Consider the following 16,094-nt stretch of genomic DNA (forward strand, 5'->3'; position numbering starts at 1 on the left):
TATTGATTTAATGTGCTTTTCAAGTCTTTGTCTAACTTACACTGTTTATAATTGATTCATCAGCCTTCCTTTAGGTTTACTTAGTATAAACCTTAGAAGAAAATATAGAGGAAAAGCTTCATGGCCTCGGACTTGGCAATGATTTCTTGGATATGGCACCAGAAGAACAGCCAACAAAATAAAACCTAGATAAACTGATCTTCATCCAAATTAAAACATTTGTACATCAAAGGAAACTATCCACAAAATGAAAAGGCAACCTATAGAATGGGAGAGAATATTTGCAAATTATATGGTTTATAAGGGTCTAGTATAGAATAAAGGATCTATAACTCGGCAACCAAAAATCAAACCACCTTATTAAAAAATGTGAAAATATGGAAAGAAATTTCTCTAAGAAAAGATACACAAAATACCAATAAGCATATCAAAATACTCTCCACATCACTAATCCTTAAGGAAATGCAAACTGATATCACTTCATGCCCATTACAATGGTTGTGATCAAGGAAGGAAAATGAATGTTAATAAGGATATAGAATTGGAACCCTTGTGCATTCTTGGTAGGAATGTAAAATGGTTCAACCACTGCTAGAGACAGTGTTGGAGTTCCTCAAAAAATTAAACATACAGGGCACCCCAGTGGCTCAGTCATTGGGCATCTGCCTTCAGCTCAGGTCATGATCCCAGCATCCTGGATCGAGTCCCACATGGGGCTCCCCGCTGAGCGGGGAGCCTGCTTCTCCCTCTCCAGCTCCCCTGTGCTTGTGTTCCTCTCTCTCTCATCTCTCTGTCATAAATAAATAAAATCTTAAAAAATTAAACATACAATTACCATATGATTCAGCAATTCCACTTCTACGTAGATACCCAATAAAATTGAAAGCAAGGACCCAAAAAGATATTTTTATACCAGTGCTCACAGCAACATTATTCATAGTCAAAAGGTGGAGGTAACAAGGCATCCTTTGATGAATGAATGGATAAACAAAATGTATCCACATACAATGGAGTATCAGCCTTAAAAAGGGCTGAAAGTCTGATTATGCTACAGCATAAATGAACCTTCAATACATTACACTAAATAAGTTGGAAAGAAAAGGGCAAAGAAGTAGGTACATGAAATAAATTCATAGTGACAAAGAATAGTGGTTATAGGAGTCAAGAGAAGGCTGAATGGAAAGTTTGGGGTTTTTTAGTTTTTGTTTTTATCAGAGAGCACAAGCAGTGGGGAGCAGTAGGCAGAGGGAGAAGCAAGGTCTCTGCTGAGCAAGGAGTTTGATGTGGGACTCAATTCCAGGACCCTGGGATCATGACCTGAGCTGACGGCAGACGCTTAACTGACTGAGCCACCCATGCATCCCCAGAATAGAGAGTTCTTAATGGATACAGACTTCCTATTGGAATGAGGATACTTCTGCAGATGGAAAGGGGTGATGGTGGTACAGTATGAATGTACTTAATGCCACTTAATTATACACTTAAATATTGGTCAAGATGAAAAAAATGGTCAAAATGTTTTATATATGTGTGTGTGTTACATAATCACACACAAAAAAATTTGCATACACTCATAACCACAAACTAATGGCACACTACTGCAATGTTTGGTTTAAGAGTGTCAATAATAGTAATAATAGTTAGCTAAACAAAAAAAACTAAAAAGATCTCAAATCAACAACCTGACATTATACCGTAGGGACCTAGGAATAAAAGAGCAAACTAAGGCCAAAGCTAGCAGAAGGAAGGAAATCAAAATTAGAGCAGAGAGAAAATAGAGAACAGAAGAACAGTATCAAGGAAACCAAAAGGTGTTTCTTTGGAAAGATCCACAAAATTGACAATCCTACAGCCAGGCTAAGAAAAAAAAGATGTGAATAACAAAAATCAGAAATGAAAGTTAGGAAATTATTACCAACCTTAAGTTAAAAGGGAAAAAAAGGAATAATTGTACTTAATAATTTTAACAAATGTACTAGATGAAATGGACAAAAATCCCTAGAAATACACAAATTAGCAAAACTGACTCAAGAAGAAACAGAAAATGTGAACAGGCCTGAACAGAGATTAAATCAGTAATAAAAAAAAAAACTTTCCAATAACATATATTCTTAAGAATATAAACGAAAAAATTCCTAACAAATTACTAGCAAACTGCAATAGCATAGAAAAAGGATTATACTTCATGACTATGTGGTATTTCTAACAGGAATGCAAGGGTAGTTCAACATAAGCAAATCAATGTAATATACGCACGCACACACACAGAACATAAAAGGAAAACAATGTGATCATTTCACCTGATACAGGAAGAGCATTTGATAAAATCCAACACCCATTTATGATAAAAACACTCAGAAAGGGGTGCCTGACCGGCTCAGTCATTAAGCATCTGTCTTCAGCTCAGGTCATGACCCCAGGGTCCTGGGATCAAGTCCCACACCCAGCTCCCTGCTCGGCAGGAAGCCTGCTTCTCCCTCTCCTTCTTCCCCACCAGTGTTCCCTCTCGCTGTCTCTCTGTCAAATAAATAAATAAATAAAACCTTAAAAAAAGAAACTCAGAAAAATAAGGGATCAAAGAATATGAAAAAGTAGAATAGAGGAATAAGAATAGAATTTCCTCAACTTCTTAAAGGGACTTTATGAAAAACCCCACAGCTAACATCATACTCAACAATGAAAGACTAAAAAAGCTTTTCTCCCAAGATCAAGAACAAGATAAGAAGCCCCACTTTCATCACTACTCTTCTACATTATACTGGAAATCTTAGCCAAAGTAATCAGTCAAGAAAGAAAGAAAAGGAATTTGATTTTGAAAGGAAGAAATAAAACCATATCAATTTGCAGGTAATATCTTATATATAGAAAATTCCAAGGAATCTTCAAAACAAACAAAAATACCTAGTGCTGATAAAGCCAGCAAAGTTGCACAGTATATCAATGCACAAAATTCATTTGTGTTTGATTTTGAATTTACAACCCAAAAGAGCAAATTAAGAAGATAATTCCATTTGCACTAGAATCCAAAAGAAGAAAATATCTATGAATCAGTTTAACCAAAGAAGTGAAAGACCTGTCCAGTGAAACTGCAAAATTTTGTTGCACTAAATGAAAAGAAATTCTGTGTTGTGGATTGGAAGACAATTGATTAAAAACAGCAGTGCTACCCAAAACAATCTATAGATTCACTGCAATCTTTATCAAAACTCCAACAGCTTTTTTGGAATAATTGTGGAATATTTAAATGTCAAATTGGTTCTCATTATTAAAGATAACCTGAAACAACACAAGACTAGTTAAATAATGAAAAGTTAAATGGTCTGGTGTGTGCTGAAAGTGCTATAAGAAGTCAAGACTGGAGGGGCACCTGGGTGGCTCAGTGGGTTAAGCCGCTGCCTTCGGCTCAGGTCATGATCCCAGGGTCCTGGGATCGAGCCCCACACTGGGTTCTCTGCTCAGCAGGGAGCCTGCTTCCTCCTCTCTCTCTGCCTGCCTCTCTGCCTACTTGTGATCTCTGTCTGTCAGATAAATAAATAAAATCTTTAAAAAAAAAAAAAAAAGAAGTCGAGACTGGATTGAGTAGCTCTCTGTTTTCTTCTTCAGGGTCAAGTGGTTAAAGGTACAAACAGCCAGCTGGAAAGAACCTTGTCCTTAAGGCTTTAAGAGAACTCCTACACGATTCTCTAGTCTCTGTCATACTTGTCATGTTCACCTTTGTTTTCCACCCTTTCAATGTTCTTATACGTATCAAGAATACCGTTCCTCGGGGCACCTGGGTGGCTCAGTGGGTGAAGCCTCTGCCTTCGGCTCAGGTCATGATCTCAGGGTCCTGGAATCAAGCCCCATGTCGGTCTCTCTGCTCAGCAGGGAGCCTGCTTCCCCCCACCCCCTGCCTGCCTCTCTGCTTACTTGTGATCTATCAAATGAATAAATAAAATCTTAAAAAAAAAAAATACTGTTCCTCCACACATCAGCCTCCCGTATAGTCTTAAAGACTTCACAATATCTACCAAGGTTTATAAAGTTTATACTACACCTAAAAGAAAGAATTTTGCAATTATACAGATCAGAGTCTTCAAGTAAACTGCTCCCTCTGTACTTTAGTTTCTTCATCTGCAACACAAGACCAATAGGGTTGTTATGAGGATTATGTCAGATTATTTATGTAAAGTGCTTACAACATTACCATGCACATTATAAACTCTAATAAGAGCTAGTTAGTTTTGTAATAGAGCAAAATTGGATGCATAATTATTACTATTTTTTTTAAAAGAACACAAAGTAAGGCTACCCTATTTCTTAGTTTGCCACAGTTATTCAAATTCAAAGTTGTCATAAATGGGATTTTGTATAAGGCCTTGAACCAGGCTTGTTTAAGAGGTCACGCCTCAGTTCCATGAAACGTTCTACTGTGATCTCTTTTTTAATAATAGAAAGATCTCTTTTTTAAATAACTTTTTTTTTAAGATTTTATTTATTTATTTGACAGAGAGAAATCACAAGTAGATGGAGAGGCAGGCAGAGAGAGAGAGAGAGGGAAGCAGGCTCCCTGCCGAGCAGAGAGCCCGATGCGGGACTCGATCCCAGGACCCTGAGATCATGACCTGAGCCGAAGGCAGCGGCTTAACCCACTGAGCCACCCAGGCGCCCCGAAAGATCTCTTTTTTAATAATAGAAACTAAGAACAGAAATCTGTTCTTTTTTTAAACAATAATAGAAACTAAGACTAGAAATCTGTTCCTTTCTTGGGTTCTTTCAGGCTAGAAATGCTAAAATAATTTAGAAGTGACGGAATCTAGAGCTCATTTATTCAATTTGTTGCATGGACTACGAGATGGTGTAACATAATACAACACTACGAGAGAAAAAATTTATTTTGTTTAGTGTTTAAAAAAAAAAAGAAATTCACTGTCAATATTGCCAAAAGATAAAAAGGATTTCCATAATTTAGAGTATGACCAAAGCATAGGCCATAAGAAATGATATCTAAAATTTTGAGAATAGCAGCTTCCAAATGAAGTGTTTAATAGATACTCTCAGTTATAATGATCAGTAAAACGAAATGCTTTGGCTTCTGACATATACAGGTGGTTCTGTAGTTGTTTAGAATGCTTTGCTTCCAGTCGGAGCTGTCTAGTTCTTTCTCTGACAGCTTGTTGCTCTGCTAGTTTTTCAATCCGTTTCCTTCGCAACCATCTGTAGAAAGAGATATGATCAGATCTGGTGAGTATCAATGTGAATACTCTTTACATAAAGCTATTGCTGTAGACTATTAAAGGAAGCTGAATTTCTTTACATTGAAATGCTGCAGTCACAAAAAAATTATTAAAGTACTAATGAAAATTTCAGGTTTATCCCATGGACTCACATAAGAAAACATAGTCACATTTGTAATCAAATACTTAAAACTAAGTTTGTCTTAAAAATGAGACTGCCAACTAAAAAAAACTGAATTTTGAGTAATGGATACAATATTTTACATGTGCTATAGGCCCTATTCTTTTTTAAAATATGATTTTCTAAGCAAACAAGTATTTGATAGATTCCGACTAACATATTTTTTGCAACTAACTGTATTCCCAAACATGCATCAATTAGGTTAAGAATCCCAGCTTGCAGAAATGTTGCCTTCCTCTTTTTGGTAGGAACACTACCAACAATGCTTTTTAGTGCATAAAACAGTTCTTCCTTAAAATGGAAACAAGCCTAAGCATAAAAAAATCCAAAAAAAGTGAAGGAAGAATCCACACTCAAACAAATTTAAATTTATAAACCTTGCTTAGGTAAAATAACTCAAGTAACTGTACACACACATAAGAAAGCACATGCAGTGCATCTGTGAATGTATCCATTGTTTTCAGAAAAGACCCGAAACAACTAAGCATGTAAGAAGAGAAGATACTTAAGCATCATAAGCCGATGTTGTGGCCCTGAACTGGACATGATTTGAGTAGACTGACCCTAGTCACTGAGAAGTCTGTTGGGAAAGTATCATTATGGTACTAGATGAGATTATTAATAAAAATAAGCAGGTTACAGAACAGTATACAATATCTCAATTTACATTTCAACACTACAATGTATAGAGAACTATGTAAAAGATATGGACTAAGGTACTGACAGTGATTTCTAGGTGAAGAAAATGTGACTTTATCCCCAGCCATTTCCACAATGCACACTCATTGCTTCTCTTATAATATTTATATGTTTTTTTTAAAGGAAGAAAGAAGTAAAGAAACAAAGAAAGAAAAAAATAGAAAAGAAAGAAAGGAACTTAAAGCAACTGGGTTGAATATTCTCTACCTCTCCCAAGGACTGCTGGCAAAATTACGAAGCCAGGTCTGTTTCCTCACAATTAGCCAGGTAACAGAAAGTCTCAACCAGGTAACTGAAAAGATCAGGTCTGCCTTAAATTACCAGTGTCTGCCCAAATCTCTCTTTCAGTTTGGTCAATACAGATCTTCCTTCTCAGCCTAACTTTCTTTATAGACGAATATTTCTTGGGAAATGAGACTCTCTATTCAGTTTTTCTGAGAAGTATGTAGGAGTAGCTGTACGCTATCTTTGGCCCATTTCTCTAAAAAATAAACAAAATAACTAACAAATAAATGGCAGGCTATCAAAGGTTATCACACTGGTAAAATATAAAATAATGTTGTTATTGAAAATATCTTGAAGAAAGAAACAATGGCATATAGATATTATGCAAATTATGGAGCAAAAGAATTTTCTCACACATTTTTGAATGTGTGGATTTAAAATTGATCAGATATGTAATATCAGATTGTGGGATTTTTTTTTTGTGGGATTTATTTTCAACCTTTATTGACTACCAAGGTCTCTGCAAAGACTGTGAGGGAGGGGAAGTTTGCCGGCCTGTGACTTACTGTTTGAAGGCCCGCTCACGGCCCTCTGTTCCTTGAAGGAAGAATAAGCATTCCTCTTGCTTTCGTAGTTCTTCTGTCTTTCTTTCTTTCAACTGCTCTTCATGCTTTTTCTTAAGCCATAATCGAAAAGCTTGCTGTGGATCTCTGTTTTCCTGCTGATTACAAAAACAAGCTTTGTTTAAATAAACCAAAATTACTTTTTGAGGCCCTGCCTATAGGACCCTACAAGGATACATGTTTCACTCATCAAATTTTCACTCCGTGCCCTCCTAGTAGCCAAACAAAACAGATCACCCTTGAATCAGCAGCACTGACGGAACTCTGCCAGAAAATCCAACACTGAATTCACTGCCATTTGTCATCTTTCAAAACTTATTGAGGCAATCAATAAATGAAGAAGGTTTTTGCAGTGATTTGCAAACTTTTCAACGAGCAGCTCTTAGAAAAAATAATTTTTTACAGTGGCACAAAAAAATAAAACAGGGTTGAAGAAAGATTGGGACAGATTATATGAATTGAGTCGAGGTCTTTATAATGATTCCTGAAGGAGTTCCCTGGGTTGCAGTCTGACAACCTATGATCCAATACTCTGTTATTCATCCTTTCTCTTAAATTCTATCCCTGTTTTTTATTTATTTATTTGAGAGAGAGAGAGGTCAAAAATAGGCAGAGAGGCAGGCAGAGAGAGAGGAGGAAGCAGGCTCCCCACTGAGCAGAGAGCCTGACTCGGGCCTCGATCCCAGGACCCTGAGATCATGACCCAACCCGAAGGCAGGGGCTCAACCCACTGAGCCACCCAGGCACCCTCTACCCTTGTTTTTAACTTCTAAGAGCATCTAAAAGTTAAGATGCCAAACCCCTCTCCAAATTATAACTATTCTCATGGAAGGTGGCCATTAGGATTTGCAGCCATAAAAATTTTCTTGTAACAGCCATGATGATTTTGTCATAAGTCAAAGCTAGTGGGAGTAGCTTATTTTATGGTTCCTCAAACATCATGATGGATAGTTATCTTCAGGGAATTTTCAAAAGTTAAAAGAGCTCTTATTTGGGAGAATAAAGAGAGCAAAAGGACAGATTTGGGGCTAGGGGAAAGCATGCCTCTTTAGTTGGATGCCTGGCCAAAACAGAAAGGGAAGTATGCATTCATTTAACTTTTCCGAAACAGAAACTCGATGACAGAGAGGACCATTTCCTATATCTTGCATTTTCCTTTTTTTTTTTTTTAAGATTTTATTTATTTGAGAGAGAGAGAGACAGAGACAGAGATAGCAAGTGAGAGAGAGAGAGCATGATGGGGGAGGAGCGGGAGAAGCAGGCTCCCAGTGGGGCTCGATCCCTGAACCCTGGGATCATGACCTGAGCCAAAGAAATATGCTTAACTGACTGAGCCACCCAGGTGCCCCTGTACTTTCCTTTATCTATTACTCACATTGCCAAGTATGTTCCAGTTTAATTTGTATAATTTAAGTAATCTACGATCTTTGATGTACAATGCTGAAGCCTGTGAAAATAACCCATTGCTGAATACCTAGAAGTCTGGGAATGGCCAGAGATGACCAAAAAGTGTTCATTCTGGAATGAAAGATTGAAAGAGGCAAGGATTCAGGGGTGAACAGGGTTGCCTGGATCTCTGTTTCTTTACTGATTCAGCAGATATTTACATTTACAGAGTATCTACTACAGAGTATCTATAGGCACGTAGATTGCATCAGTGGAGGGAAAAAAACCAAGTTTCTCTCTCTCATATATTCTGTGATTGAACTGTCCAGTACAGTGACCAACAGAGTGACCACTAGCCACATGTAGCTATTTAAATGAAGTTAAAAATTCAGTACCTCGGTTACATCAGCTACATTTCATGTGCTTACGTGCCTAAGAGCCACACTGTGGCTAGTGACTACTTCATTGGACAGTGCAGATATAGAGCATCTCCATCATCCTGGAAAGTCGTACTGGGCAGTATTATTCTAGATGGGGAGAAAGGTGGTAGGCAGACAGAAAGTGAGGGAGTATGTTATCGGAGATCTGGAGATTGAGTATTTCAAGCAGTGGCCACAGTAATACGCAAAGAAGGAGTACTTAACTGGCTATCATCCCAGGACTCAGCACAGAAGGAATAGACCCCCAAAAAAGCCCATCTCCCATTCTTTCCCTAGAAGAGGCCCATCTGCATACTTGAAAAACTACTGCTGGAGGGTCAGGCTTCTAATTTAGAGTGCATCTAAAGGCTTCATCTTCCCCAAGGACCAAGAAAGGTGTTGACCCTCTGCTGCTGTCTCCCTGTCACCTGCTCCAAGTAGCCAGGATCTCCTATGAAGGACATTTACAAACATCGGTTGCACCCAAACTTACACAGCCGCACCTAAGGAACAAGTTCCTAGGTCACCTGGTTCCAACAGCCACTGGAACCTCCATTCATGAGTCCCACAAGATGGTAGCAATGAAATGAGATCTTCACGGGCACAGAAATACCCACCTGCAGATCTACATCTGGACCCAGGGCAGACAGAACAGGAAAAAAAAACCCATCTCCCAGTTTCTTGTTGGAAGGGGCTTAACCACATACCTTCCCAGCTGTGCCAGAGGGTCTGGCTTCCATATAGCCTGCAAAAATACACTCCTTCACAAAGATATCCAGCAGAATTGAAAAGAAATAAAAGCTTTTCAGATAAACAAAAGCCAAAAGTATTACCACCACTCAACTGGCCTTATGAGAAATATTGTAATGATAGAAAAGGATGCTAAATTAGTAGCAAAAAGTATACGAAAGTATAAAACTCACTGGCAAAAATAAATCCAAAGTTAATATCAGAACACCTGAATGTAATGGTGGTAGGTAGATCACTCATAACTCTGGCATGAAGGTTACAACTACAACAGACTGTTACAAGTACAAGGTCTCACTGCAATCAGAAAGAAACACTTGTGCAGTAGATACACCAAAGGTAAAGAGCAAGAATCAAAGCGTAACTACAGAAAACCATCACAAAGGGGAAAAATGAGAGTGGAATGAGGGGACAAAGTAACTACAAAACAACAAGACAACATTTAACAAAGTATTTCCACACCGATCAATGACGACTGTAACGCAAATGGCCTAGAGCTGAATGGATAGAAAGCAAGTCCCAATTACATGCTGCCCAAAGAGACTAAATTCCACTCTGGCACACTCAGAAACTGAAATCAAAGAGGTGGAAAAAGATATTCCATATAAATGGAAGCTAAAAAAGAACAGGGGTAACTATGCTTATATCAGACAAAATAAACTTAAATTAAGCCAAAACAGAAACTTGTATGGTATTGCCATAAAATACAGATGCATAGATTAATGGAATAGGAGAGCTCAGAAATAACCTCATGTATACATGGTAAAATAATTTTTAATAACGTTACCCAAAAAATGGGAAAAGGATAATCTCTTCAATTGATGGATCTGGGAAAACTGGATTACCACATGCAAAAGAATGAAAATGGACCTCTACCATACATGCTACAAAAAAACAATTCAAAATAGATTAAAGACTTGAGTGTAACCTGAATGACTCCTAAAAGGAAACATTAGAATAAACTCTTTGATATTGTTCTTAGAAATAATTTTTTTGGATTTGCTAGCAAAAGCAACATAAACAAAAATAAGTAAAAGACAAATGAAAGGTTCTGCTTAGCAAAGGAAACTTTCAGCGAGATGAAAAGACAACCTATGGAATGGGAGAAAATATGTGTAAACCACATATCCAATAAGGCAATATGAAAAGATCATCAGTATCACTAATGATCAAGGAAATGCAAATCAAAATGACCATGAGCTACTGTTAAGATGGGTATTATCAAAAAAGAGAGAGGAAGGAAGGAAAGAAGGTAGGCAGGCAGGGAGGGAGGAGAGTAGGAAAAAGGAGAAGGGATGGAGGGAAGGAAGGAAGCTGAACTCCTAGAAAGAGACAGTAAGAGTAGTGGTTACCAGGGCCTGAGGGATGGGAGAAAGAGGGAGAGGTTGGTAAAAAGGGTACAAACTTGCTGTTTTAAGATAAAAAATGTCTGAGGATCTAATGTTTAACATGTTGACTATAGATGATAATACCGTATTATATAATTGAAATTTTCCAAGAGAGTAGAAATTAATCTTTCTACCAAAAGAAAAAAAGGAGTTGGGCGCCTGGGTGGCTCAGTGGGTTAAGCTGCTGCCTTCGGCTCAGGTCATGATCTCAGGGTCCTGGGATCGAGTCCCGCATCGGGCTCTCTGCTCAGCAGGGAGCCTGCTTCCTCCTCTCTCTCTCTGCCTGCCTCTCTGCCTACTTGTGATCTCTGTCAAATAAATAAATAAATCTTTAAAAAAAAAAAAGGAGTAAATATGTGAGGTGATGGACATGTTAATCAATTTAATGGGGAGAATCCTTTCACTATGTGTATGTGTATCAAATTACCATGTTGTACACATCAAATATCTTACAATTTTTCAAGTACACCTCAATAAAGCTAAAAAAGAAAAAAACTTAGATCACACATACAAAAATGTAAACTTAAACAAAACAACCTAAATTCTATGAATAGGCTTAACAGTAAACAGGATGCAGCAGAAAAAAGTATCAATGCCCAAAGGCAGATCAACAGAAATTATGCAAACTGAACAAAGAAAATTAATTTTAACTATTTAATTTTAATTTTAACAAAACCTTAATAACATGTGAAATAGTAGCAAGTCTTCTGATGTATGTGAAATTGGGCTTCCAGAATAAAAAGAGCAAGAAAATGGAGCAAAAAAAAAAAGGAAAATTGTAAAAATAAAGGCAAAAATTTCCCAAATTTGGTACAAACATCAACCTACAGATCTGAAAAGATCAGGAAAGCCCAAGTTAGGCGAATTCGAAGAAAAGCATATGATATATTATTCATATAACAGACCACTGAAATCCAAAGACAGAAAAACTTTATAGCAGCCGCAGAAAAAAAGGATGTTACGTACAAGAAAGCAATAATAAGAATTACGGCTGACTTTTTTTTTTTTTTTTAAGATTTTATCCATTTATTTGACAGACAGAGATCACAAGTAGGCAGAGAGGCAGGCAGAGAGAGAAAGGAAGGAAAGCAGGCTTACCGCTGAGCAGAGAGCCTGATGTGGGTCTCAATCCCAGGACCCTGAGATCATGACCTGAGCCGAAGGCAGCGGCTTAACCCACTGAGCCACCCAGGCACCGCTATAGCTGACTTTCTAACCAGGAATGATGGGTGTCAGAAAATCACTGACACTAAAACACCATCTTTAAACTGCTGAAAGAAAAAAAACTGTCAGCTCCAAATTCCATATCCACTAAAAATAAATCCTTCAAAAAATATACTTCTGGGGGCACCTGGGTGGCACCTGGGATCAAGGTCCCGCATCATCATCATTATCAGGCTTTCTGCTCAGCTGGGAGCCTGCTTCCACCTCTCTCTCTGCCTGCTTGTGATCTCTGTCAAATAAATGAATAAAATCTTTAGATCTTATTGCAGGGCTCAATCCGAGGACCCTGGAATCATGACCTGAGGCGAAAGCAGAGGCTTCACCCACTGAGCCACCCAGGTGCCCCTGAATGAAATCTTAAAAAAAAAAAATATATATATATATATACACACACACACACACACACACATACATATATACTTCTGATACATTCAGGGGATAAATATTATAATCCCTAGAGCAGTGATTTAAAAAATAATTCAATGAGGCATAGATTTTAAATAAGAAAATAAAAGGAAATATTTTTTAAATACTTGATTAATCCATAAGAAGGCAGAAAAAGTTGAGTAATGGAACTAAAAGGAAATGGAAGAAATATAAAATCAAGTGGTAAACTTAAAACCTACCATATCAATAATCACAATTAAATACAGATTCTGGATTGGGAAGATACAACTATGTGCGAACAGTAAGTCTTTAGAGATGGATAAAAAGTTATAAAAAAGATACGAGGATGCAGATGTTAGTATGAGAAAGCTGGTACGGCTTGAATAACATCAAACAAAGTAGACTTCAGGATAATGTGAAAATGTCATTCACCAGTGAGACAGAGAGTCGTGTATATACATAATATTTTAAAATATTAAAGATGAAGCCAGGGGCGCCTGGGTGGCTCAGTGGGTACAGCCGGTGCCTTCAGCTCAGGTCATGATATCGGGGTCCTGGGATCGAGTCCCGCATCGGGCTCTCTGCTCAGCAGGGAGCCTGCTTCCTCCTCTCTCTCTCTCTCTCTCTCTCTCGCTCTCTGTCGGCCTCTCTGCCTACTGTGATCTGTCAAATAAATAAATAAAATCTTAAAAATAAATAAATAAAAATAAAGCAGATGAGGCATAAAAAAAAAAAAAAGACCCATACATGGTGATAGTTAGAAGGTTTTAACCCCAATTTCCCAGTAATTCATAGACCATATAGGGGAAAACAGCAAGGACACAAAAGATTTAAGCTGCACTATCAAGCGACTCTGCCACACCGACATTAAGAAAACACTAAATCGAAAGCAGAATGCAAAGCGTATGGCGGTGTCCATGTAGAGCTGAGCTAGATAAACGGACAAACATGCAAACACGTGTGCTTACGTCGGTGTATACAGGTAGCGCGCGGGCGTGTCCACACACACATGCGCACGCGCGCGCGCACACACACACACACACACACACACACATGCGCACACACAGCGGAGCCGCCTCACCCACCAGCAGAAGCAGAGCTCGCAACAAAGATGAAAGACATTTCTAACTGTCCCCTAAAATGGCCGTAAAAACTCAATCCCCTAAAAAGTGGTTCTAATGCCGTGTACCATGAGTCGTGCGGGCTGCGTCTGTTCCGAAGCCCCGCCCAGAAACGGCCACTGGCAGGACCCGACGCTCGACGTCCCACAGAACAGCCGGCGAAGCCCCTCATCCCGACGCGCCCAGGAGCCCAGCCACCAGCTGCCCGATGCCACGTGGCTCAGCTTCCGCGGTACACAAGAGTCACAAAGTTCCTCAGAAGACTATTTATTTTTTATGTAATTTCTCATTAAGGTTAATTCTTGAGACAGACTTCAGATAAAGCAGAAATAGGAAATAAAAACTCCAAGGGGACACGTGGAACCATCTAACCACCTTCTAACCCGGACGTGTGTGGGGACAGACTCCGCGGGTGCGGCCCGCGTCTCACACAACACAACTCCCAGTGTCGGCTCCAGTCCCCAAGCAGACGACGACACCGCACACCACCGCACCGCACCGCACCGCACCGCACCGCGGCGCCCGTCTGTTTCACAAGGACCCGACGGAGTGCTGCGCGGGCCGGACGCGCGAGGCCCGCAGCCGCAGCCACACGGGAACCTCTGCGGCGCTCCCAGCCGAGCTCCTCGCGTCCCGGGGACACACGCTCTGCCCACGCGACAGCAGTGCTGCCCGCTGCCCCCTCGCAAGCCCGAACTCCCCGCCTCCCTCAAAACCCTTCTGACTCACTCCTTGTCATTCCCCTTCCAGGACACAAAACCTCCCGAACTCCCCTTCTCCCAGGCTCTCTGGCTTCAGCCGCTTCTTACCCAAACCCCGGCTCTTGCCCGCACCGCGCCTGTCCTCGCCCCAACCCGCTCCGAGCTGGCCGCACCGCGCACGCGCACGCGCACGTGCAGGAGGGGAGCCCCGCGCAGTCTCCACCCCCCACACCCCGGCGCTGCTCCAGCCTCGCGCAGTCGACACCCGGGCGACCTGGCCTCGCGACTGCAGCGACCTGTGGTGGGCGGCTCAGTGTCCCCTCCACCCTCGTCCCGAGCAATACAACTACACGGAGAAGCCCGCAGATCCTTATTTTCTGGTCGTCTGGGCCGGTCTCCACGGCCCCCGCCACATCCCACAAAGCACGTGTCTTCCACGTCCCTAATCCCCGCGTTCTCCACACGAGGCGGCAAACACGTCTCTCCAGTCAGTTCTCCACGTCTTCCCCCGGGACCCGCCTCAGACGGCACGTGAAGCCCCGACGGGGCCATCGCGCGCACCATCCCCGGCCGGCCCGTGAGCGCCGCCACCACCCGCCAAGGGGCCGGGGAGAGAACCCGCGGTGTCCTCCTCGGGCCTCACACGCCCGAGCCGCGAGGAACCCTCCCATCCCCATCCCGACGGCAGGACGCGCCTGAACCCGCTCCGGTCCCGGCCTCCCGCTCCGCGCCTGTCGCAGACTCAGCCGGTCACGGGCGCCGTCACCTCACGCACGACCCTGTCTGCCTTCCGGCCGCTCTCCCCGCGCCCACTCGCCGCCGTCCACCCGCTCTGCCGCGGCAGCGTCACTGGCGCCTCACTGCTGGCTCGGGACGGCCATGGCGGCACCCGCGGGAGCTCCCGGGTCCCGCGTGCCCCACGGCAGCGTCGCGGCACCGCCCCGGGCCCGCTCCCACCTCCCCGGGCAGCCTCCGTCTCGGTCTCGGGCGTCCTATGGCTTCTCCCGACCTGAAACGAGCTCCCCTCGGTCCTGCCCACGCTTCCCTCCGTTCACCAGCCGAGAACAAGCTTCCGGAGTGACCCGGACGCCCGCTGTCCCCCCGAGAGCTGTCACCGCCGCGTTCGGCTCCGCGCGCCTGTCCCGGCCCCATCACCAAGTTCTCTTCCGCGCGTTCCCTCCGGCCCGCACCGGCCGGGCCCCCGCAACGCGGCGCCGCGCGGCTCGCTCCGTCCGTCCGCGCACGAGCACCTGCCCCGGAGCCCGCGACGCCCCGGAGCCCGCGACGCCCCGGAGCCCGCGACGCCCCGGAGCCCGCGACGCCCCGGAGCCCGCGACGCCCCGGAGCCCGCGACGCCCCGGAGCCCGCGACGCCCCGGAGCCCGCGACGCCCCGGAGCCCGCGACGCCCCGGAGCCCGCGACGCCCCGGAGCCCGCGACGCCCCGGAGCCCGCGACGCCCCGGAGCCCGCGACGCCCCGGAGCCCGCGACGCCCCGGAGCCCGCGACGCCCCGGAACGACTCCTAACCCGGCGCTTCGTTAGTTCTAAGGACGTTTCTCCCGCACCTCGGCCGCCGACGCAGTCATTGGAGAACCTTCTATCCAGAGCCTCCGCCCGGTTTTCTGTCAGAAAATTCCAAAAGTTTCGCTTAATAATAAACTAAGAGTAACAGTAACGATTCGGACACCTTTAAAACATCCTCACCAGCTTTCAGTGGAAATTGCATTAAATATAAATTTAGAGGAACTCAAGTCTTCGGAGTACTTAGTCAATCCAC

General features: G+C 42.6%; 1 protein-coding gene across 11 annotated transcripts in view; it reads right to left on the minus strand.

Annotated features, from left to right (window-relative positions):
- Positions 1–4,860: 4,860 nt before the first annotated feature.
- Positions 4,861–16,094, minus strand: part of CCDC181 (coiled-coil domain containing 181) — a 36,804-nt gene continuing 25,570 nt past the window's right edge. For 7 of the 11 annotated variants that reach the window (XR_014303899.1, XR_014303900.1, XR_014303901.1 and 4 more), the window contains 2 exons: positions 6,888–7,042; positions 4,861–5,196 (listed from right to left, as the gene is read on the minus strand). Coding sequence is in view for 6 of the 11 variants with exons in the window: in XM_082702739.1 (XP_082558865.1) it covers positions 5,037–5,196; positions 6,888–7,042 (315 nt within the window). In the remaining 5 variants the exon portion in view is untranslated. The remainder of the gene's footprint in view (positions 5,197–6,887; positions 7,043–16,094) is intronic. The other 4 variants (XR_014303898.1, XR_014303902.1, XM_082702740.1 and 1 more) reach the window with 1 other exon arrangement.

This window comes from Mustela nivalis (assembly GCF_964662115.1).
Source record: "Mustela nivalis genome assembly, chromosome: 16".
Lineage (NCBI taxonomy): Eukaryota > Metazoa > Chordata > Mammalia > Carnivora > Mustelidae > Mustela > Mustela nivalis.